The 25,374-nt window shown below is 43.5% G+C and overlaps 1 protein-coding gene across 3 annotated transcripts in view; it reads left to right on the top strand.

The window, feature by feature from the left end:
- The first annotated feature begins 137 nt into the window (after nt 1-137).
- cgrrf1 (cell growth regulator with ring finger domain 1) overlaps nt 138-25,374 on the top strand; it is a 34,126-nt gene continuing 8,889 nt past the window's right edge. The window contains exons 1-2 of one of the 3 annotated variants that reach the window (XM_070879191.1): nt 138-358; nt 4,623-4,762. In XM_070879191.1, coding sequence (XP_070735292.1) covers nt 4,699-4,762 — 64 coding nt within the window. In that variant the 5' untranslated portion in view covers nt 138-358; nt 4,623-4,698. Of the gene's footprint in view, nt 1,349-4,372; nt 4,532-4,622; nt 4,763-25,374 lie in introns of those variants that run through there. The other 2 variants (XM_070879190.1, XM_070879189.1) reach the window with 2 other exon arrangements.

Genomic DNA, 25,374 nt, shown 5'->3' with positions numbered 1-25,374 from the left:
GAGGGAAGAGGGAAGGGAGGGGGAGGGAAGAGGGAAGGGAGGGGGAGGGAAGAGGGAAGGGAGGGGGGGTGTGGTTGGAGAGAAGGGCGGGGGGATTCTGCCAGAGAATGAATTGAACATGTTAAGATGTTTCACTCACTTATCATAGCAGCATTCGTAGTTTCTTTGCGAAAGCGAAATTTTTTCAGCTTTTCCATCAGGTGTTCGTCGACAGTGCACATATTCCTTGGGCAGGCCTGAAATGAACGGTATCGGGAGAAGAAAGTCAGGGCATTCAAAAAGCAAAGAGTTGGCAGAATTTTTTTTAAAGAAGCATCCTTGACTAATGTTATGATTTTACATTCTCATCAAGTTACAGGTAATTTATTGGCTGGTGGAATAGTCTAACTAATCTGAAACGATCATACAAAACGAAAAAAAATAATTGTGGGCGTTTAGGCCGTGCTGGCGCCCGCTCCCCATTCCTGGGGCCTGTCGTGAGAGCTCAAAGGGCGCTTTCCCGGGAGCAGCCGCCGCCGGTGAGTCGGCAACTCTGGCGGTCCCGCGGAGACCACATCACGCCCGTCCGATTCCAGTCCTCACCATTTTGTTATTTCTCCCCCACTTTCGCAGCCCGGCTCCTGTTTTGCCTTTAATTCAGTCTCGTGATTCAGGCAAGCACCAAGCAGTCTCTGGACCCGTCCTTCCCCAGTCAAATGACATCATCGAGATAGAGGATGGGTATGTGGATCAGCCCAGGAACTGGAGCTGGAGCAGGGAGGCGGCCTCGGGATTCGCTCACCTGACACTGCCTTCAAATGAGCAGTGGCTTGTTAGAACATGGCGTACCTGCCACAAATAGTAGGGGAAGCAAAATCCATTATAGCTTTTCAGTGTATTTTTTCTTTTTCGAAGGGATATGCAAAAAGAGTATTGTGATGGGACTAAATGGATAGCTCATCCAGGTCTCCTTCTGTGCTTTAAAATTCAGCGATTCTTAAGATCGAGTGGAATTTAAAAATGAGAGTGCTGAAAGAGACTGGGGAAGAGGTCTGTGAAATGCTCACAGTTATGAGGAAGTCATCAGAACACTGGGATAAGGTTGCCAACCCAACAAGATTGTCCTGAAGTCTCCACGAATTAAAGACGAGCAACCCAGGAGAAAAAAAAATCATATATGCATTAAAATATTGTGATTTTTCTTTCATTTTCTTTAAACACTTGTTTATTAGTTTTAAAAATATTGAGGTGGCAGAAGGCTGAGTGGGGCAGAACAGGGCGATTGCTGATAGGTGATCATATGATGAAATATCCAGGAATATGTCCAACCAGAGTTGGCAAGTTACCAGAAGACTGGAGATAACCTAAGGTAATGTCCATATTCAAAAACGGTGAAAAAAAGACAAAGGCAACTATAGACCTGTTAACATTACTTCCATTCCCTATAAAGTGTAAGGTAGCATAATGACTATGTTACAGTAATCCAGAGGCCTGGACTAATAATCTCAGAGACAAGAGTTCAAATTGCACCAGGCAGCTGGGGAATTTAAATTCCGTTCATTCCAGTTTTATTTAATTAATAACAAGTATCTGTAATGGGGACTGTAGTAGGGTGAGGAATTACTGAGAGATTGTATGTAAAACTTGCATATATGATAGGAAAATGAACTTTAAATTTTGAGGGAATACATAAGAGCAAGCTTGTGTGTTTAACTTTTAAAGAATGTGGAACAGGCTGAAGGCCAGTAAATAAAACCTGTAGAAGCAAACACATTCCAAGAAGCCAGGAGGGATGCCAAATGTTCGGGAAGATGAAGGGATCAGCTCACACAGCAGGCAGTTTAATAAGGGTTAACAAATGTTTTAAACCAATGTTTAACTGAACTAAATTCCCATCTTTCATGTTAACAAATGTTTTAACAAATGCAGTGACTGAACCAAATTCCTGTCTTTCATCTGTGTTATTTGTGGCAATGTTTTCAATCACTGTCACTTCAATGTTGTAGGACAGCCTAATGGAAATCTGTATAAAGATCGGTGAGACCTTTGAGTTTTTGAAGATTCTGTCTTAGGCGGCTAAGAACAGAACTTCCCCTGCATGCTCGGAATAAAAAGTCATTCAAACCTATTTCTAGAGTCTGGCATCTGTTGATCCATTGTTTCAGTGGGTCTGCTCAGGAGAGAGGGAGATTTCTCCACAACAGGGACCATGAAACTGCCAGACTGTCGTAAAAACCCATCTGGTTCACTAATGCCCTTTAGGGAAGTTAAATCTGTTGTCTTTACCTGATCTGGCCTATATGTGACTTCAGACCCACAGCAATGTGGTTGACTCTTAACTGCCCCTCTGAATTGGCCTAGCAAGCCACTCAGTTATAGAGATGGGCAATTAGGCAATAAATGCTTGCAACGCCCACATCCAGAAACGAATAAAAAAAATATTCATTATCAAGAATATAATTTGTACAATAATTCTCCAATAAACAGCAGTCAGCATGAATTCAGAAGGGGAAAATCTTGTCTGATTAACCTTCCTTGATTACGTTGAGGAAGTGACAACCCAAGTGGACTGTGGAAAGCCCTGTGACATGTTGTACCACAATTTCCAAAATGTTTTTGACAAAGTTCCACACAAAAAGCTATCCATTAAACTCAACACTCTGGGGATTCAGGGATAATTCACATGGAATGGATAAGAAACTGGTTGAAGGGTAGGAAACAAAAAGTACTCATTGGAGTTATGTTGGAATGGAAGTGGAAATACTGAGTGGAATACCTCAGGGCTGGGACTAATGTTTCTAATTTATATAAATTACAAGGATTCAGAAACTCAATGCAAAGTGGTCAAATTTGCAGATGATATCAAACCAGGAGGGGCAATGGAATCAGAAGAAGCAGTTCAAATTACAGAATGAATTGCACAAAATATGCAAGTGTGCAGAACTATGGCAAACAAAATTTACGCACAAATTGTAAAGTGCTACACATAAGAAAAATAATAGATGGCACAGTACTCCATGAAATAGTATTCCATGAGGTGTTGAACCAGCTAAGAATGAAGCTGAAAGACAATTAGGAATTTTATTGACGCAACAATAAACATGTCCAACTATTATGGTAAAAGTGCTGAGGGAAGAGGAGCATCGCCCATACTGATTTTTGTCAATAAACTCTGCCTCAAAAGTTGACCTGTGTTATGTACAGCAATAGTACAAGAGAAAGCTATTGCTGGATAAGGAAGATCCTACATTTATATACTACAACAATTTGAATTGATATAGTGCCCTTAATATAGAAAAACATTCCAAGGCATAATCCAAAAACTGGACCCCAAACCAAAGGAAGGGATACAAGGAGAGGTGACCAAAAGCTTGGTCAAAGAGGTGGTATTTAAGGAGCATCTTAAAGAAAGCGAAGGATTTAGGGAGGTAATTCCAGAGCGTGGGGCTTTGCCGGCTGATAGGCAAGTCCACTAATGGAGGGGCAAAGGGAAGGAGGACGCACAGGCGGCAGTGCTGCATCACATCATCAGGACATCCTAACAGCACTTTGCGAGAGGGCTCTGTTTAATGGTTTTTTTTTGGGGGGTTTTTTTTTGGGCACTAAAATCACAATTTCTCCGGTGCCCCCTATAAAAGGGAAGGGGACACTAAAAGCACCGGCAATTAAAACAAATTAAACTTTAAAATGTAAAATCAAATTAAAATTTGGTTGCCGGGCGTGATGATGCACTCCAGTCCCTCCGGTCCCACCTCTCGTGGGCTCTGTTTAACTCTTTTGAGTTCACCTGTGAAAACATAAAAACAATAAACGGTGCCACCCGACCTGGGTGACACTCCAGACATTTTCAAGGCCCTTTTTTTCCCCCCTTTTTTTTTTGGTTTTTTTTTGTGTTTTTCTTTTTTTTTTGGTTTTTTTTTTGGGCACTAAAATCACAATTTTCCCCAGTGCCCCCTATAAAAGGGAAGGGGGACACTAAAAGCACCGGCAATTAAAACAAATTAAACTTTAAAACGTAAAATCAAATTAAAATTTGGTTGCCGGGCGTGATGATGCACTCCAGTCCCTCCGGTCCCACCTCTCGTGGGCTCTGTTTAATATCTCATCCGAAAGAGGGCAGCTGTAACAATCTAGTACTTCCTCAGTGTATCAGCCAAGATAAGATGCTTAAATTCTGAAGTGAGACTTGATCCAGCAGCCTGACTTGGGGGCGGGAGACAAGAAATAATACTAACAGTTGAGTCTGAGACTAGTCAATCATTTTGCTGCAGAGGCCTAAGTAATCACAAAGAGATAAATATAACTTTGGGAAGTGGAAATATTCGCTGCTTTGAAATGCAGCAAATAGTTTTGGTGCTGAGGGTAGGTCATGTAAACGCGTGCGGATATTTTTGTACCGCGGCACTTGCCGTCGCTGCTGCCAGTATCCGGCGGTTGCTGGGAGGCCAATGGCTGCGGTGTTCCTGGTGATGTTGTACGAGTACTCGCCGATTTTCTACATAACCCTCGTCTTTGTGTGCTTTTTTGTAACGATCGCCGTGATATTGGGATGGTGAGTGTTGGAATAAGGTGGTGTGAATGGAAGTGGTTGTTGGTTCTCGAGTCCTATTAATAACGAGCCCCTAACGTTATTTCCAAACCAGGTTTGTCTGGGACATTCCTGTCATAATCCGGAATTCGGGGGAGAGCGAGTCCGTGGCCAGGGTGCAGAGAAAACGCATGGTGCAGGTGAAAAACCCATTCACACTGGAAATTATCAACTCCCTGACCGCATCAGTTACAGGTAATTGTACCTCGTTAGAATGTTTTAATGAGTTATTTCCAAGTAACGCTGCGAGGAACATGTTATGATCCAGACACATGCCCTGTCTTCGAAATAGTTTGAATATTTAAAGATAACTCGTGGTATCAACGTCCGCTTTCTGGGAACACTGCAGAGTTCCGAAGGTATCCACTCATAGTTTGCTCTGTCAAAAACATTGGGCTTGAAATTCAGTACCGCTGGAAAGCTGGTGCTCCCACCACCTCTGTGGCTATTAGGGCCGAAATTTTTTCGTGGCTGGGCCACCCCATATTCACCTCCAAAAGTGAACAAATGGGTTTCAGCGCTAATGAGCCCCTCCAAAGTGGATTTTTCAGCGGTGTGGCTGTCTTAATTTGAGCGTTATCACCACTGAGAAATTCAGCATGCAGGTAAGGGTTTCTAATGAGCCAGCTGTTCCCTGGCTTTTTCAAATGCCAGGATTTACAGCAAGGCTCTGAGGGGGGGAAGGAGGTTGGAAGGATGGCTGGTGTAAGAGGTGCAAGGAGAGCCAACAGGTTCACTGATATGGAGCTGTAGACACTAATGGACGGTGTGGAGGACAGGAGAAGAATACTGTTTCCTGATGTGGGGAGACCTGGCAGACAGGCAGTACATAATGCATGGAGGAAGAGTGCAGGGGTATGTCAGGCTCTTCCATATATGTGAGGACACACCCGCCCAGGATGGTGCTGGCCAGTCTGCACCCTGTCCTTCCAGGATGGCGTGTGTCGACTCCTAGCTCTAGGGCGACGGGGATCATCATCATCATCATCCTCCTCCTCCTCCTCCTGTCTCCTGTGCCTCCTCCTCCTCCTCGGGTGGTACTGCTGGCTCAACCTCCAGCGGCTGTCCCCTCATGATGGCCAGGTTATGCAGCATGCAGCAGACCACGACGATTATGGAGACCCGTTGAGAGTACTGCAAGGTGCCACCAGAGCGGTCCAGGCACCGGAATCTCTGCTTAAGAATGCCGATGCACTGCTCAATGATGCACCTGGTGGCACAATGAGCGTCATTATATACATGCTCTGGCGCTGTCCTGGGGTTCCGCAGAGGAGTGAGCAGCCGAGAGGACGGGATATCCCTTGTCCCTAAGCAGCCAACTGCAATCCTGATTCGGGCCGGTGAAGACGGCAGGCACACTGTTCTGGTGCAGAATGAACGAATCATGGCTGCTGCCTCCCTTGCCCGCTGCTTGTCTGCATGGTGCTGACAGCGATGCCTTCTCCTGCATGCCGCCCTGCTTCTGACCAGGTGTCACCCTCCCAACACTCCTCCCATCCTCGGGGTGAACCCTGGCAAGCAGATCTCTGCAGCCCACAGGACTCCACTAAAGAGTCAGACCTGAAAGTTGTACAAAAGTACAGGGATATGTGCAAATGTCTGAGCAGCACTCAGCAGGAACCAAAACAATTAATAAAACTATATGAACAGATAAATACTGTGCATACTGGAAAATGAAATAAAAACAATAATTAATAAAACTATATCAAAAGATAAACACTGCGGATGCATGCTGGAAAATGAAATTAAAAACAATAGTAAGTAATAAAACTTTTTACCTATCAAAGGGCCCCATGGTGTCGCGTTCGAGCACCACAGTGAAAACCTCACAGCGGCACTGCCGGGCAAAGTTCTACCTTTTCCTCAGTGAATTTCGCTGTGGTAGTCCCTTTCCAGCGGCCTGCCAGCTGCAGAGATCACTGCTGGAAACCTTCCTTTACTGCGGCTTCACTGCGCTGTTTCCGGCGGAAGTGAGCTGAATATGGCTCAGGGAGGGAAAAGTACCCGACTGCGGCGGCCGATCGATTTTTTTATTCAATCGACCGCCCAAACTCCGCGGTAGCCGTCCCTTTGGGGACGGTGAATTTCGGGCCCATCCTATCTTAACATTTCTGAATATCGTTCTTCATTATTGGAAAGCCTACCACCAAATTAATTTTGTTGCATGTTGGTTCCCTTTGTTGTTTTTGATAAATATTTCTGCCGTGCTGCAAAGCAGCTGGGCATAGTTACAAAAGCATATTTAATTGGAGGGTCATTTTAGACAGTGCCTTGAAATCGAGGATGACTTGCTTCCACTCTAAAAGTGAGTTCTTAGGTGACTGAACAGTCCAATACGAGAGTTACAGTCTCTGTCACAGATGGGACAGACAGTCATTGAAGGAATGGGTGGGTGGGGAGTCTGGTTTGCCACACGCTCCTTCCGCTGCCTGCGCTTGCTTTCTGTATGCTCTCGGCGATGAAACTCGAGTTGCTCAACGCCCCCTCAGATGCTGTTACTCCACTTAGGTCGGTCTTTAGCCAGGGATTCCCAGGTGTCGGTGGGGATGTTGTATTTTATCAAGGAGGCTTTGAGGGTGTCCTTGAAATGTTTCTTCTGCCCACCTGGGGCTCGCTTGCCGAGTAGGAGTTCCGAGTAGAGCGTTTGCTTTGGGAGTCTTGTGTCAGGCATGCGAACAATGTGGCCTGCCCAACAGAGCTGGTCGAATATGGTCAGTACTTCGATGCTGGGGATGTTGGCCCGATCGAGGACACTGACTTTGGTGTGTCTGTCCTCCCAAGGGATTTGCAGGATCTTGCGGAGACATCGTTGGTATTTCCCCAGCGATTTGAGGTGTCTACTGTATATGGTCCACGTCTCAGAGCCATACAGGAGGGCGGGTATCACTACAGCCCTGTAGACCATGAGCTTGCTGCCAGATTTGAGGGCCTGATCTTTGAACACTCTCTTCCTGAGGCGGCCGAAGACTGCGCTGACGCACTGGAGACGGTGTTGAACCTCATCATCGATGTCTGCCCTTGCTGATAAGCTGCCGAGATATGGAAAGTGATCCACGTGGATTTTGATGACTGGGGGGGGCAGTGCTATGTGGTGGGGTCAGGTTGGTGGAGGACCTTTGTCTTACGGATGTTTCGTGTAAGGCCCATGCTTTCGTATGCTTCAGTGAAGATGTTGTCTATGACTTGGCATTCAGTCTCTGTGCGCAGACACAAGCGTCATCCGCGTACTGTAGCTCGACGACAGAGGATGGGACGGTCTTGGATCTGGCCTGGAAACAACAAAGGTTGAACAGGTTCCCACTGGTTCTGTAGTTTAGTTCCACTCCAGCAGGGAGCTTGTTGAGTGTGAGGTGGAGCATTGCACCGAGGAAGATCGAGAAGAGGATTTGCGCAATGACGCAGCCCTGCTTGACCCTGGTCTGGATGTGGATTGGGTCTGTGGTGGATCCGTTGGTCAGGATCATGGCTTGCATGTCGTCGTCGCGCAGGCGGAGGATAGCAACAAACTTTTGGGGGCAGCCAAAATAGAGGAGGACACTCCATAATCCCTCGCGGTTAACAGTGTCAAAGGCCTTTGTAAGGTCAAAGGCGGCCATGTACAAGGGTTGGTGGTGTTCCCTGCATTTCTCTTGCAGTTGCCGCGCCGTAAAGATCATGTCCGTTGTACTCCGTGGTGGACGGAATCCGCACTGTGACTCCAGGAGGAGCTACTCAGCGACAGAGAGAAAACGGTTGAGGAGAATTCAAGCGATGACCTTCCCAGTGGCTGATAACAGGAAGATTCGACTGTAGTTGCCGCAGTCGGACTTGTCCCCTTTTTTAAAGATGGTTACTGCATCTCTGAGATCTCCCGGCATGCTCTCCTTCCAGATGAGAGAGATGAGGTCATGCATTTGTGCCAATAGTTCCTCTCCGCCATACTTTAGTGCCTCAGCGGGGATTCCTTCCGCTCCCGTTGCCTTGTTGTTCTTGAGCTGACGGATGGCCTTTTCTACCTCGTGCATTGCTGGGGTTTGTTGAGATGGTGGCGGGTAGCATGCTGCGGGATGGAGTCAAGGACACTTGAGTCAAAGGCAGAGTCTCGGTTAAGGAGATCTTTGAAGTGCTCCTTCCAGCGGGTGCTGACTGCCTCGGAGTCCTTGATGAGTGTCTCCCTGTTCTTGGCAAGCAGTGGGGTGGGGCCTTGAGTGCTTGGGCCGTAGGTGGTCTTGACTGCGGTGAAGAATCCTCGCACATCATGGCGTCCGGGATTAGCTCTGATCCCCATGCTCAAAATTATGATAACAACTTCAACAACTTGTATTTATATAGCGGCTTTAACATAGTAAAACGTCCCAAAGCGCTTCACAGAAACATTATAAAACAAAGTTTGACACTGAACCACATTGAGAGATTAGGGCAGATGACAAAATTCAAAGAGGTATGAGAGGAGGAGCGTCTTGAAGGAGGAATGAGAGATGGAAAGATTTAGGGAGGGAATTCCAAAGCTTAGGGCCTAGGCAGTTGAGAAGGTACAGCCACCAATGGTGAACGATTAAAATTGTGGATGAACAAGAAGGCAGAATTGGAGGAGCGCAAATATCTGGAGAGTTGTGGGACTGGAGGAGATTAGAGGTAGGGAGGGACGAGGCCATGGAGGGATTTGAAAACCAGGATGAGAATTTTAAAATCGAGGCATTGCTTAACCGGGTGCCATTGTAATTCAGCGAGCACAGGGGTGATGGGTGACCGGGATTTGGTGCAGGTTAGGGCAGCAGAGTTTTGGATGATCTCCAGTTTATGGAGGGTAGAACGTGGAATGCCAGCCAGGAGTACGTTGGAATAGTCAAGTCTAGAGATAACAAAGGCATGGATGAGCTGAAGCAGGGGCAAAGTCAGGTGATGTTCCGGAGGTGGAAACATCTGGTCTCAGTGATGGCACAAATTTGTGGATATGTGACCCTTGTTTAAATTCTGTGCTGTAAATACTACGTAAAGTCTGAAACCAATATCTGTAAAGTGCAATGAGTTACACTGCTGACATCTCGCACTAAGCTCATACATCGCTGGGGCCAGAAATTGCTGGAAAATAATGATGCATTAATGGTGCTCGCCATTATTAGTTTGTAAAAAATCCAGTAATTTGTGGCAAAGAGATATGTCACGAGTTCTGATTTTCCACAAATTGCTGGACAATTTCCGCCACTAACCTCGACAAAACTGAAGAAATTACCATCTCGCCATGAAGCTCCCCATTGAAGTTCATTGCGTGTCATGAAATTGTTGGATATATGATATTAATGCAAATGAATATCGTCACTGTCATTTAGGGCTGGTAATTCATGTTGTAAGCACCCTATTAATGACAAATTATGGCCCTGACATGATATTCACCTTGGAAGCCCAGAAATTGAATAATGAAGCTGTGGAGTCTCACTGCAACAGATAGTGAATTGTTCCTCGAGGTTTATAAAACTTTTTATCTGTCTTGACAGGATTTTTGTGCCAGTCTTGCCATCCAAACTCCTGTTCGTGTTGGAAGGTAATAATTTTCTGGATGCAAAGCTGTTTTGACACTCCGAAATGACAATTAGATAGACTTTTTTAGGAAAATAATTTTGGGATACAGTATAGGAATAATTTGACACATCATGATGTGGTAAGTGTAGCATGGGAGGAAAAAGACCTATAGTTCTCCAAACTCTCCACCGCTGGGGTTTTCTTCGTGTCATGTCTGGGCCTGTTGTAGACTATGTGATGGAAATTGATTGTTATGTTTAGTCAACAATTCATTATCATGCGACTTCCAAGATTATAGAAGGCGAACTAGATGGACCTTGGTTTCATTTTTTCGTTTAGCAATTCCTATGTTTGTATGAAAACAGTTCCACTGTTCCTGATCACGATAGATGCCCAGAGCCACTAGTTCTATACATGCATTTGCACACCTACCCTGCTAGTCACTCATTAACTGCTCATGAACCAATACAACAATTTACCAAACACAGCTGGGTTACAATGACCTCTTCTGCTTGTTCCTTTTTATTTTTTTCTTTACCTTTCTGGCTCTTTTTGTTTTTCTCTCTCATGATCCACTCTTTCTTTCATTCTCTTTATTTCTCCTTCTATATCTAATTTGACTCTAATTCACCCTATTTCCTTCTCCATCATTGGCGTTGTTTATTTCTCTAGCCTTTTCTTTTTCATTGGTTAAGGAGATAGATTGTAGGGCACATCGTTCATGGAGTCCCAGATGCAACATTGACATTGCTCTGCCATTATTGCTTCAAAAGTCCAATTAACGTCAATCGCCATGAGCTGTGGCATTGCAGCAGTTTGTGGCCCAAGTAGGTAGGTCACTTGGATTTTTTTTAGGCATGGCTATGCGCTGTCCTCAAATTGTAATGCATCTGCTGTAAATTGGTGTGAGGCTACCTACTGAAGATGGTTTCCCACAACCTGTCCTCACTTGGAAGTCAGATTGAACCTATAAATCTGGATCAGATTTGTTATCTTTTTAAATACAAGAACATTTGTCTGTCTGTAAGACTCTCAGTGCTCAACAATTCCTCCACGATGATGGCCAGTGCCTAGAAATTTCCTCCCTCATTTCCTTTGGCACTCTAGTATAGACTCTATCTGGACCACTGCAGTTTTTTCAGTCTTGGATCCTCCTGATTTATCCTATTTAGTGAATACATCCAGAAAATATTCATTTAATATTTAAACTATTTTACTTTTAATTTCACTACTATATCTTTTTGAGTTCTAACTTCCTCTCTCTTACTTTATTATTGTGTTACTTGAAGAACTTTTCAATATTGTATTTTATCATTGTTAGCTTTATTCATCTCTAGAGTCTTTGTTGCTGTCATAACACTTTTAGCCTACTTTAGCAACTTCCTGTATATGTTCAAGTTCGCCCTCCTTTGTCGACCTTTTGTAGCTTGTTTTCTTTTTATTTCCATTCTAATTGACCTTTTCATCCAGTTTGAGGAATGTGTATTTAGTTTACATTAATTTTATTTTGGTGTATTCTGTAACTGTGGTGTACTCTGACTGTGAACGTGGTGCCCTATCCCTCCTCATTCTTCTTGGCACCTCTGCAGCCTTTGACATGCTTGACCACACCACCCTCCTCGAAAACCTCTTCACCATTGTCCAGCTGAGTGGGAATGTCTTCACCCGTTTTCAATCGTAGCCAGAGGGTCTTCTGTAATGGCTTCTCTTCCTGCCTCTGCACTGTTGCCTCCGGAGCCCCCCAAGGATCTATCCTTGGCCACTTCCTGTTATTATTCATGTACCTGTTGCCGCTCGGTGACATCATCCGAAGACTGAACATCATGTTCCACATGTACACTGACGGCACCCAACTCTACTCACCACCACTGCTCTCAACCCCTCCGCTGCCTCTGTGTTGTCAGGCTGCATGTCCGTCATCCAGTCCTGGATGAGCTGCAATTAAACATTGGGAAGACCAAAGCCTTTGTCTTCGGCCCCCTCCATAAACTCCATTCAGTTGCGTTCTTGTCTCTCTCACACACTATCTCTCTTACTATATTTCTGTTTCTGTCTCTGACACGCTATCCCCTCTCTTAAAATATATCTGCCTCACTGTCAATCATTTTGACTGTCACCACCTGGAGAGAAAAGGCTTCTCAGTGGTGATTGGCCATACATTCTTAGCTTCACTTCTTTCAGCTTGGCCAGGTTTAACTGTCTGCCTCCTGCTGCTTCTGGCCACGGACCTTGAACCTGATTTTTTGCTTCTTGTATGCGCCCAAAAACTGTGCAAACAAGGCAATTTTGCTGACTTGCATAAGAAAACATAAGTGAATTACAAAATAAGATAACAAAATGCAAATAAAAATGTTGAAAATGCATAGGTTATCTATGGAATGGGTGTGATAAGCAGCCTATCATGTTTGCCTTGGGCTGATTTGGAGGGAGATGCCAAAGAACAAAACTAAACACTCTGATTAAATTATATAACCTAATTTGTTGTTCAACATTTTTTTCAGAATAGTTTCTTAAGTTTTATTTTTTAATAACATTCTCCTAATAGCATGGGCATGAAAACTCAGCAGGCCTCAGAAATGATGGCATTGAATTAAGTCAAGCATGGCTAAAGTTACTTCCTGAAGAATGAGATGTTAAGCAGAAGAGGAGAACATCAGCAGAGTTTCCCTGTGAATAACTTTTCGGCTTGAAAAATGTGAGGAAACTGAGGTAAGTAAAATTGTATCCTCTCCCCAACCAAAGCCGATGTCCCACAGATTGAATTTATGTCCAAAACAAGGTTCCTTTTTGACCTGAGAGTGGGTCAGTAGGTTATCCTTTCTCCAAAATTTTGAATCTATTCTGTTTCCTGGCAGTGTTTCCTTAAGTGAAATGAGTTTGGATAGTCTTCAAGATTCCTAGTGCTCTTGAGGCCACAGCATAAAATGAGCTGCCGTTCAGCACAAATTCCAATTTTGACTCTGAGACAATAAGGATATATGGCAAATAGAAGCACCATGCATATGCAATTGAAGATCCTCTTCTGATTCTGCATTAAAGTGCATTGTTGGAACCATGCAGAAGAAGAATCATAGACTCATAGAAATTTACAGCATGGAAGGAGGCCATTTCGGCCCATCGTTTGCACATCAGCCGTCCGAGAGCTATCCAGCCGAATTCCACTTTCCAGGTCTTGGTCCGTAGCCCTGTAGGTTATGGCACTTCAAGTGCACATCCAAGTATTTTTTTAATGTGATGAGGGTTTCTGCCCCTACAACCCTTTCAGGCAGTGAGTTCCAGTCCCCCACCACCCTCTGGGTGGAGAAATTTCCCTTCATATCCTTTAAATCTATGACCCCTGCTAGTTGACCCCTCTGCCAAGAGAAACAGGTCCTTCCTATTCACTCTATCGAGGTCCCTCATAATTTTATGCACCTCAATTAGGTCTCCCCTTAGCCCCTCTGTTCCAAAGAAAACAGACCCAGCATCTCCAATCTTTTCTCATCGCCAAAATTCTCCAGCCCAGGCAATATTCTTGTAAATTTCCTCTGCACCCTTTCCAGTGCAATCACATCTTTCCTGTAATCCAGCTGCGGCCTAACCAGTGTTTATATACAGTTCAAGCATAACCTCTTTGCTCTTGTATTCCATGCCTCGACTAATAAAGGCAAGCATTCCATATGACTTCATAACCACCTTATCTACCTGGCCTGCTACCTTCAAGGATCTGTAGACCTGCACTCCAAGATCCCTTTGTTCCTCTGCACTTTTCAGTGTTGTACCATTTAATGTGTATTCCCTTGCCTTGTTAGACCTCCCCAAATGCATCACTTATCCGGATTGAATTCCATTTACCACTGCTCTGCCCACCTGAGCAGTACATTGATATCTTCCTGCAGTCCGCAGCTTTCTTCTTTATTATCAACTGCACAGCCTATTTTAGTGTCATCTGCAAACATCTTAATCATACCCCCAACCTTTAAATCCAAGTCATTGATATATACCACAAAAAGCAAGGGACCCAGCACTGAGCCCTGCAGAATCCCACTGGAAACAGCCTTCCAGTCACAAAAACACCCATCAACCACTACCCTTTGCTTCCTGCCTCCGAGCCAATTTTGGATCCAACTTGCCACTTTGCCCTGGATCTCATGGGCTATTACTTTCGTGACCAGTCTGCTATGTGGCACCTTATCAAAAGCTTTGTTAAAATCCATATATACTACATCATATGCACTGCTCTCATCGACCCTCCTGGTTACCTCCTCGAAAAATGCAATCAAGTTAGTCAGACACGACCTTCCCTTGACAAATCCATGCTGACTGTCCTTGATTAATCCATGTCTTTCCAAATGAAGATTTATCCTGTCCTTCAGGACTTTTTCCAATAATTTTCCCACCACCGAGGTTAGGCTGACTGGCCTGTAATTACTCGGTCTATCCCTTTCTCACTTTTTAAACAAAGGTATAACATTAACAGTGCTCCAGTCCTCTGGCACCACACCTGTAGCCAGAGAGGATTGGAAAATGATGGTTAGAGCCTCTGCTATTTCCTCTTTTGCTTCTTTTAACAGCCTGGGATACATTTCACCCGGGCCTGGGGATTTATCAGAGCTGCTAAGCCCCTTAATACTTCTTCTCTCACTATGTTTATCTCATCTAATATTTCACACTCCTCCTCCCTCATTGCAAAGTCTGCACCGCCCCTCTCTTTTGTGAAAACCGATGCAAAGTATTCATTAAGAATCCTATCGACGTCTTCTACCAAGAATAACCATAAATCTAACTGTGCTGGGAGTAGAAGCTCTTTTATTCACCTTTCATCTTGGTGAGCATCAAAAAGTCAATCCCACCACTAAATGGAATTGTACATCACAGCAGCATGATTTACTTTGCCTAATGAGCAAATATCACACTGTAACATTATGTGGCAGCAGTTACAAAATAATTTTTGAATTTTGTGAGATGTAAGTAGATGGATATATTACTTCAGGGCACATGTATTCTAATGCTACAAAGGTTTGGATGACTATACTTGAGAAACAAGGTCATTTGTGACATTTGTCTTGATATCCAATGGACAGTTGACCTTATAGAGCATGTTCAATCTTGTTGATGTAATAAACATAAACATTGGTGCAACCTTGAACACAGCATATGTAGTAAATACAAATCTAAGCATGCTAAAGATATTTGGGACAGAATACAATTTTTCTACCAATATTTGTTCTAACTTTGGCACTTTGAATCCAATATTGGCAAGAAATTGAATGGGCTAATAATTCCTACATGAAAGGGCAATAACATTTTTACAAGATCATAATTAAAGTTAGGTTCTGAAATAGCATGAGGAGTGGAGGGATATTGGTGAGGACAGGGTCAGGATTATTGATGATACCCCTTAGATTTAATTGCATGCCAACACGCACGGTTTACACGTGAAAAATGGCTACTCAATATTACATAAGAACATACGAAATAGGAGCAGGAGTAAACTATTTGGCCCATCGAGCCTGCTCCACCATTCAATAAGATCATGGCTGATCTGATCTTGGACTCCGCTCCACTTCCCTGCCCGCTCCCCATAACCCTTTACTCCCTTATCGCTCAAAAATCTGTCTATCTCCGTCTTAAATATATTCAAAGACCCAGCCTCCACGGCTCTCTGGGGCAAAGAATTCCATAGATTTACAACCCTCTGAGAGAAGAAATTCCTCCTCATCTCTGCCCCCTAACTTTAGTTTCCCCTATGAATGGAAATATCCTCTCTGCATCCACCTTGTCGAGCCCCCTCATTATCAGAAGTTTCAATAAGATCACCTCTCATTCTTCTGAACACTAATGAGTTTGGGCCCAAGTCTCCACATGATTTGCACCTGATTTTTAGGAGCAACTGGTGGAGAACGGACTATCTTAGAAATCGCAATTCTCCACTTTTTTTCCTGCAGTTCTAGTCAGGTAGAACAGTTCTACTTTGGAACAGAATTTTTTCTTCAAAAGGGGGCATGTCCGGCCACTGACGCCTGATTTCAAAGTTTCCACAGTGAAAACGTACTCCAAACTAAGTTAGAATGGAGCAAGTGAAGATTTTTGTAGAACTGAAAAAACCTGTTCTACACATTAAAAAATCAGGCGCAGGTTACAAATTAGGCGTCCAGAACGAGGTGGGGGGGGGAGGGAAGTCATTAAATTCTACAATAAATCCTTATTTATACTTCTACAAATATTATACAAATAAATCCAACCTGAATAAACATTTATAAGCAAAGAAAAGATTAAATAAACCATCTTCCTACCTGTGTGAAAGTGCTTCAGCCAGCCTCACAAGTTCGTTCGTTCGTTCCCGACGGCAGGGGAGGAGGAGGAAGCCGTTCCAGACGGCGGGAGGGAGGGAGTGCGGGCCCGCCCGCCCGAACGCAGCGGGGAGCGGGGGAGGAAGACGTTCCAGACGGCGGGAGGGAGAGAGGGAGGGAGTGCGGGCCCGCCCGAACGCAGCAGGGGGGCGGGGGGGGGAGGAAGACGTTCCAGACAGCGGGAGGGAGGGAGTGCGGGCCCGATCGACCGAACACCGGGGGGGGGGGGAAGCCGTTCCCGATGGCGGGCGGGAAGGAGACAGTGAGAAGGCTGCAGGAAGCCTCAGTGCTGATGGCAATGTGCTTTTATTAAAAAATGTTCAAAAATTAAACAGCTACAAAGAACTATAAAAATGGCCGAGTGCCAATGTTTTCTTTACACTGCGCGTGCGCGAACGCTCCAACGCGCACGCGCAGGGTTGCCGGCAGGAAAAAAACTAATTTAAATAGTACCCGCCCCCTCCCACTTACAAAATCAGCGCGAGTGTAGGCTCCGCCCCCCGGGCGCTGCGCCAAACTGACGAGCTGCAGGACTCTCCAGAATCGCAAGTTTTTTTTCCGGCGTCGTTTTAAGCGCGAAAAACAGGCGCCCAGCTCAGAGGGGCGCCCGTTTTTTATCGTGTGGAAACTTGGGCCCATTCAACCTATCCTCATAAGTCAGCCCACTCATCTCCAGAATCAATCTAGTGAACCTTCTCTGAACAGCCTCCAATGCAAGTATATCCTTCCTTAAATACGGAGACCAAAACTGTATGCAGTACTCCAGGTGTGGCCTCACCAATACCTGTACAGTTGTTGCAGGACTTCTCTGCTTTTATCCCCCTTGCAATAAAGGCAAACATTCCATTTACCTTCCTGATTACTTCTTGTACCTGCATACTAACATTTTGTGTTTCTTGCACAAGGACCCCCAGGTCTCTCTGTACTGCGGCACTTTGCAAATTTTTCTCCATTTAAATTATAATTTGCTTTTCTATTGTTTCTGCCAAAGTGGATAACCTCACATTTCCCACATTATACTCCATCTGCCAAATTTTTGCCCACTCACTTAGCCTGTCTATATCCCTTTGCAGATTTTTTGTATCCTCACAATTGGCTTTCCCACCCATCTTTGTATCATCAGCAAACTTGGCTACATTACACTCAGTCCCTTCATCCAAGTCATTAATGTAGATTGTAAATGGTTGAGAACCCAGCACCAATCCCCGCGGCACCCCACTAGTCACTGTTTGCCAACCAAAAAATTACCCATTTATCCCGATTCTCTCTTTTCTGTTAGTTAACCAATCCTTTATCCATGCTAATCTATTACCCCCAACCCTGTGAGCTTTTATCTTGTGCAGTAACCTCTTACGTGGCACCTTATCGAATGCCTTCTGGAAATCCAAATACACCACATCCACTGGTTCCCCCTTATCCACCCTGCTCGTTACATCCTCAAAAAATTTCAGCAAATTTATCAAACATGATTTCCCGTTCATAAAATCATGCTGACTCTGCTTGATTGAATCATGCTTTTCCAAATGTCCCGCTACTGCTTCCTTAATAATAGATTCCAGCATTTTCCCAATGACAAATGTTAGGTTAACTGATCTATAGTTTCCTGCTTTTTGTCTGCCTCCTTTTTTAAAGAGGCGTTGTCTGCCTCCTTTTTTAAAGAGGCATTTGCGGTTTTCCAATCTGCTGGATCCTCCCCAGAATCCATGGAATTTTGATAGATTACTACCAATGCACCCACTATCTCTGCAGCCACTTCTCTTAAGACCCGAGGATGTAAGCTATCAGGTCCAGGGGACATTTCTGCCTTTAGTCCCATTATTTTACCTAGCACTACTTCATTAGTGATAATGATTGTATTAAGTTTCTCCCTACCTATAGCCCCTTAATTATCCACTATTGGGATGTTCTTAGTGTCTTCTACCTTGAAGACCGATAGGAAAATTTGTTCAACGTTAGCCCATTTCCCTGTTCTCCATTATTAATTCCTCAGTCTCATTCTCCAGGGGACCAACATTTGCTTTAGTCACTCTTTTCCTTTTTATGTACCTGTAGAAACTCTTACTATCTGTTTTGATATTTCGTGCTAGTTTACTTTCATAGTCTTCCCTCTCTTAATTTTTTTAGTCGTTCTCTGCTGGCTTTTAAACATTTTCCAATCCCCTGGCCTCCCACTAGTCTTGGCCACATTGTATGCCTTTGTTTTCAGTTTGATACCCTCCCTTATTTCTTTAGTTAGCCACGGATGGTTATCCCTTCTCTTGCAGTCTTTCCTTCTCATTGAGATATATTTTTGTTGCGAGTTATGAAATATCTCCTTAAATGTCTGCCACTGCTCATCAACCGTCCCATTCTTTAGTCTAATTTCCCAGTCCACTTTAGCCAACTCTGCCCTCATACCTTTGTAGTCTCCTTTATTTAAGCTTAGAACCCTGGTTTGAGAACCAACTTTCTCACCCTCCAACTGAATTTGAAATTCAACCATATTACAGTCACTCATTCCTAGAGGATCTTTTACTACGAGATAATTTATTAATCCTGCCTCAGTAGACAGTACTAGATCTAAGATAGCCTGCTCCCTGGTTGATTCCACAACGTATTGTTCAAGAAAATTATCCAGGATACATTCTATGAACTCCTCCTCAAGGCTACCCTGGCCAATTTGCTTTGTCCAATCAATATGAAGGTTAAAATCACCCATGATTATTGCCGTTCCCTTATTACAAGCCTCCATTATTTCTTGATTTATACGCCATCCAACAGTGTAGATACTGTTCGGGGGCCTATCGACTACGCCCACCAGTGACTTTTTCCCTTTATTATTCCTTATCTCCACCCAAACTGGTTCAACATCTTGATCCTCTGAGCCAATATCGTTTCTCACTAATGCACTGATCCCATCCTTTATTAACAGTGCTACCCCACCTCCTTTTCCTTTCTGTCTGTCCTTCTGAATTGTCAAATACCCCTGAATATTTAGTTCCCAGTTCTGGTCATCTTGCAACCACGTCTCTTACTTAGCATGCAATGGATGGGCTGCTGGTGACAACAGAACTATACCTTAGCATGACTCATCACCTTCAGGAGAAGAGGAGTGAAAAATAAGTGCGAGGGCAGAAGAAAATGTTGTGTGTGTTAGAGTATCAACAGGTGATGCTACAGAATGGACAGATGCCGAATCAATACTTTGCTGAGTTCCAGATCTTGGTTGTGTTGGTTATGAGGAGGTGGGAAAATAACCAGGATGATTTGTCGTTGGCCTTCTGTGATACATTACCTATAAGCTAGCCTGGGAGAAGATCTGGATCTGTCTTTACCACATAACTTCTGTGGGGATGTGAGAGAGAGGGGATAAAAGAAGGCGTTAAAATGCTATCAACAGTTCCTGTGTGTTCACAAACTATTTTCTGAAGGTGTGGCTAACATGGTTGCACATTTGCTTATTTATATTATTTGATCAGATGGGGATTACTTTCCAACCATGCAGTTTCTGCACTTCTAAAAATAGTATGTTTAACAACTTGTCAAAGAGCTTGTTCATATTTTTTTACTTATTACTCATTGGAAGAGTAAATATTACAGATCAGCATCCTGTTTTTACTGGTAATGGTAATGTGGTCCCTGCTTCAGTCTGTACTCTGTGCTTTACAATGAGACTTTAATGGTAAATGTTTAGACTCTATTCAACAGTCATAATTTAACCTAGAAGTATAGAATTTTTAATCATTTATTAACTTTTTACAGGGATACATGGGTGTGTTTAAAAAAAAAAATTATCATGAAAAATCCTTTCCATGTATCGATTGTTAACATTCCTATTCATTTTGTAAAACCAACTTGCTTTCTGTTACTACTGATTCACCCATATAAAACGTCGTAAATTTATTAATTGACCAAATTTAAGTATACAAAATAATTCATGGACAGTAGATAATTAGAACAGAAATACAATTTAATTAACTTAACATAACTTTCTAAGTCTTCAGAGCTTTTGCAGTGGCTCTCTTTTTTTTTAAGTTGAACTTTTGGTTTCGGACAGGCTTCTCTAAGTCCTTTGCCTCTGTCTCCATAGCCATCCTAAGTATCCTACTTTTCCTCATCTCAGAGTTTTCTTGCATGTTTTCTATCTCTCAAAATTTGAACAGTTTCTTTTGTTTTACCTGACTACTCAATTGGTGGTGGGCTGGAAATTGTGGTTGGAGGCTTCCCGCGGGCGAATGCCTTCAAATCGTAAGAAAAGTACGCACCTACCTGGTGCCTCCGTATCTTCGGACTTTTGCGGTCCAGGGCCTGCAGGCATACGCTTGCATAAAGGCCCACGCATCCCAGGGGTGAATGTGGTTTGCAATTGTTTCTGGGATCACGTGCACAGCCCAACCAATCACAAAGTGGGATTCCATTTAAGTACGGAATCCCCATAAGCATAATAAGGATCACCCAAAAAACACACTTTCACCCCACTTAAATAAATAAAACGGAATGACTCCTGCCAACAACTGGAAGCTGCGCAGAAGCACACTGCGCATTCATCTGGAACCGGAAGCTTCTTTTAGTTTTCACATAGCTTTTTTGACAGGCATTTTTCCTCCCGGCCCGCTCCCTTCCGGCCTGCTCCCTCCCGGCATTTTTCAAGCAGCACGCTCTCTTCTGACATTTTCCTGCTTCCTCTTGGCATTTTTGAAGCAACACGTTCCTCTGCATTTAGATTTTTTTTAATGAACCTGCTCTCGTGACGAACTGGCAGCATACAGACGCAGTCCGCTTCCGGTTCGTTAGCAGCACGTGCGTCCTAAAAAGATATTAAAATAAAATGTTTAAAATCATTTAAACATTCAAAAACCTTTAAAATTAGTTTAGGTTATTTTGGCCCCTTTAAAAAATGTTTACATTTATTTTTCAAAAATAAAATTTTTGTTTTAAATGTTTAATTAAATTGTATTTTAATTAATTTTTAACGGGTTGATTTACTTTTATTTAAACCCTTACAGTGGTAAATAAAGACCTGCTTTTACCAGGTGTAAGAGTTTCGTGGTCATTCGCTGGGCAGTAGTAGGGCAAATAGCTCAACTCTGCACCAGCAAATGTCCATTTCCTGCACATTTGTAATATCTGCGGAAACCCAAAACTTGCGGGGCACTTACGACTGCAATCTTTTGTACTTCCCTTTCTGGTCAGTTTCATTGACGAGCAGCTTTGTTTACCTTTTTGCAATTGATTAAGCTATTTTCTCACTCTTTTACCCCCATTGATACTTGGATGTATATTATAGCTGTCATTTTTGTTTTCTACTTTTGTACCACATGCGTTAATTTTTTGGCCATTTCTTTTATTCCCCTTCCTATTCTCTAACTTGACTCACTTTCCTTAATCTCACTGGGAAACTTGTTAGCTCGCCAACTCCTTATTTCTACTGTGCTTATTTAAAACTATAAAAGCATCACACTTGTGGCTGTATTTTAACCTGTACATTTGTAGTATCTAAAGGTAGAATCATAGCACAGAAGGAGGCCATTCGGCCCGTTGAGCCCATGCCGGCTCTCTGTAAGTGCACTTCAGCTAGTCTCACTTCCCCGCCCTTTCCCCATAGCCTGCATAGCTTTTTCCTTGAGGTATTTATCCAATACCCTTTTGAAAGCCACACTTGAGTCCGCCTCCATCACCTTTTCAGGCAGTGCATTCCAGATCCTGACCACTCGCTGCGAAAAAAAAGTTTATCCTCATGTCACCTTTGGTTCTTTTGCCAATCATCTTAAATCTGTGCCCTCTGATTCTCCACCCTTCCGCCAATGGAAACAGTTTCTCTCCACTCTCCCTAAACCCGTCATGATTTTGAACACCTCTATCAAATCTACTCTCAACCTTCTCTGCTCTAAGGAGAACAATCCCAGCTTCTCCAGTCTATCCACGTAACTGAAATCACTTATCCCTGAAATCATTCTCGTAAATATTTTCTGCACCCTCTCTAAAGCCTTCACATCCTTCCCAATGTGCAGTGCCCAGAATTGGGCAATACTCCAATTAAGGCCAAACCGGTGTTTTATAAAGATTCATTATAACCTCCTTGCTTTTGTACTCAGTGCCTCTATTTATGAAGCCCAGGATCCCATATGCTTTTTTAACCACTTTCTCAACCTGCCCTGTCACCATCAATGACTTGTGCTCCCAGGTCTCTGTTCATGCACCCACTTTAGGTTTGTATCCTTTAGTTTATATTGTCTCTCCTCGTTCTTCCGACCAAAATGTATCACTTTACACTTTTCTACGTTAAATTTCATCTGCCATGTGTCCACCCATTTCACCGGCCTCTCTATGTCCTCTTGAAGTCTATCACGATCCTCCTCACTGTTCACTATACTTCCAAGTTTTGTGTCATCTGAAAATGTTGCAATTGTGACCTGTAAACCAAGTCCAAATCATTAATATACATGAAGAAAAGCAGTGATCCTAGGATCGACCCCTGGGGAACACCACTGTATGGGCCCAAGTTTCCATATGATTTGCGCCTGATTTTTAGGAGCAACTGGTGGAGAACGGACTATCTTAGAAATCGCAATTCTCCACATTTTTTTTTCTGCAGTTCTAGTCAGGTAGAACAGTTCTACTTTGGAACAGAATTTTTTCTTCAAAAGGGGGCGTGTCCGGCCACTGACGCCTGATTTCAAAGTTTCCACAGTGAAAACGTACTCCAAACTAAGTTAGAATGGAGCAAGTGAAGATTTTTGTAGAACTGAAAAAACCTGTTCTACACATTAAAAAATCAGGCGCAGGTTACAAATTAGGCGTCCAGAACGAGGTGGGGGGGGAAGGGAAGTCATTAAATTCTACAATAAATCCTTATTTATACTTCTACAAATATTATACAAATAAATCCAACCTGAATAAACATTTATAAGCAAAGAAAAGATTAAATAAACCATCTTCCTACCTGTGTGAAAGTGCTTCAGCCAGGGAGAATTGAGGAAGCCGTTCGTTCCCGCGGAGGGAGGGGGGGGGAGTATGCAGCCGTTCGTTCCCGCGGGGGGGGGGGGGGTGAGGAAGCCGTTCCCGACGGCGGGTGGGGGGGGGGGCGGAAACGGCTGCCTCAACTTTCTGAGGCTTCCTGCAGCCTTCTCACTGCTGCAAGAAGCCTCAGTGCTGATGTGCTGATGGCAATGTGCTTTTATTAAAAAATGTTCAAAAATTAAACAGCTACAAAGAACTACAAAAATGGCCGAGTGCCAATGTTTCCTTCACACTGCGCGTGCGCGAACGCTCCAACGCGCACGCACAGGGTTGCCGGCAGGGAAAAAACTAATTTAAATGGTACCCGCCCCCTTCCACTTACAAAATCGGCGCGAGTGGTAGGCTCCGCCCCCTGGGCGCCGCGCCAAGCAGACATGGAGCTGCAGGGCGCTCCAGAAGCGCGCGTTTTTTTTCCGGCGCCGTTTGCGGCGCGAAAAACGGGCGCCCAGCTCAGAGGGGCGCCCGTTTTTTATCGTGTGGAAACTTGGGCCCTATATCTCCAGTCTGAAAAACAACCGTTCACCACTACTCTCTGTTTCTTGTCACTTTGCCAATTTCGTATCCACGCTGCCACTGCCATAAAATTCCCCAACCTTGCGCCTGGTTTTTCGGCGATATTTCGGAAATTTGTAGAAGTCTTGCGCCGGCGGTTTTTAAATACCGCAGGCATGCAAGACTCAAAAAAACGCTTCCACCTAAAATTTGGCTTGCATCGCACCCGTAGATAGGATGAAAAAAAACCTGCGTTGCAGCCCTTGGAACAGCGGTAGGTATGAAGACCTGCAAAAAAGGTAAGTTAAAGTTTTTATTTTTCAATTATTTTGCAGCAATTCGATAGTTAAGTGTCTTGTGAATGTTTTATGATTTTTTAATTTTGTTTTTTGGAATTTTTTGGGCAGTGTTTTTCCCCCTCCCTAGGCCCAACTTGCAGTAGTATCGGCCTCGCAGAACAGTTACAGAAAATTCGCGGTTTGCGCCACGAATCCTCATGCAACGCCGATTTTTACCGCTGGGTGCATTTTATCTCGAATGTTAGGCTTCGGAATCATAGTGGAGTCATAGCAGTATTTTTGGCGGAAAAATACCACTATGACCAAAAATGGAATTTCTAGCCCTAATAGTGTTGTATTTTCCAATTCTTTTATATTTAAAAGCAAAAATTGAAAATGCAATTACTTTTGGCCAATTTTTGTGCTTTGCCTGAACAAATCTACTGACTGCAATACACTGGGGATAATAGGACTAGAATATGTTCTAGGATAACAGGAACGTTTTCACCTTGGATGATAGTGGAGAGAGGAACAAGGTTCAACATGTTTATTACAAAATCAGATCAGGTCTTCGGAAGATATTAACTTTATAGGTCTTTGATGAAAAATTCATTAACTATGAGCCTGAACTTGCGGTCGGAGGCTTCCCAACGGGAAATGCCTCCAATCCGCAAATACAATCCCGCCTACCTGGGGTCTCGAATCCACAGTGTGTTGCGCTCCTGAGCCACTCCAGGAACACACGGGTAAAAGCCCACATATCCCAGGAGCACACGTGATTCACAAGCGCCACTGGGATCATGTAGGCCGGCCCAACCAGTAAAAGAAGGGGATCCCCATTCATGCTTACGGGGATTCCATTAAGCATGAATGGGGATCACATAAAAAACATAATTACATACCAATTGCATTTTTAAAAATTGCATTTTTAAAATTAATTAAAATACCATTTAATTAAACATTTAAAACAAAAAAATTATTTTTTGAAAAATAAATGTAAACATTTTAAAGGAGCTAAAAATAACCTTAACTTATTTAACAGGTATTTTAATGTGTAAATAATTTCTAAAAATGTATTTTTAAATTCATTTAATACTTGTGCTGGTAAAAGCAGACCTTTGGAGGCAGTTCAGAGAAGGTTCACTAGGTTGATTCCGGGGATGAGGGGATTGACTTATGAGGAAAGGTTGAGTAGGTTGGGCCTCTA

This window comes from Pristiophorus japonicus, chromosome 4 (assembly GCF_044704955.1).
Source record: "Pristiophorus japonicus isolate sPriJap1 chromosome 4, sPriJap1.hap1, whole genome shotgun sequence".
Lineage (NCBI taxonomy): Eukaryota > Metazoa > Chordata > Chondrichthyes > Pristiophoridae > Pristiophorus > Pristiophorus japonicus.
Note: the sequence above shows the minus strand (reverse complement) of the source record. Positions and strands in the feature narration are given on the sequence as shown.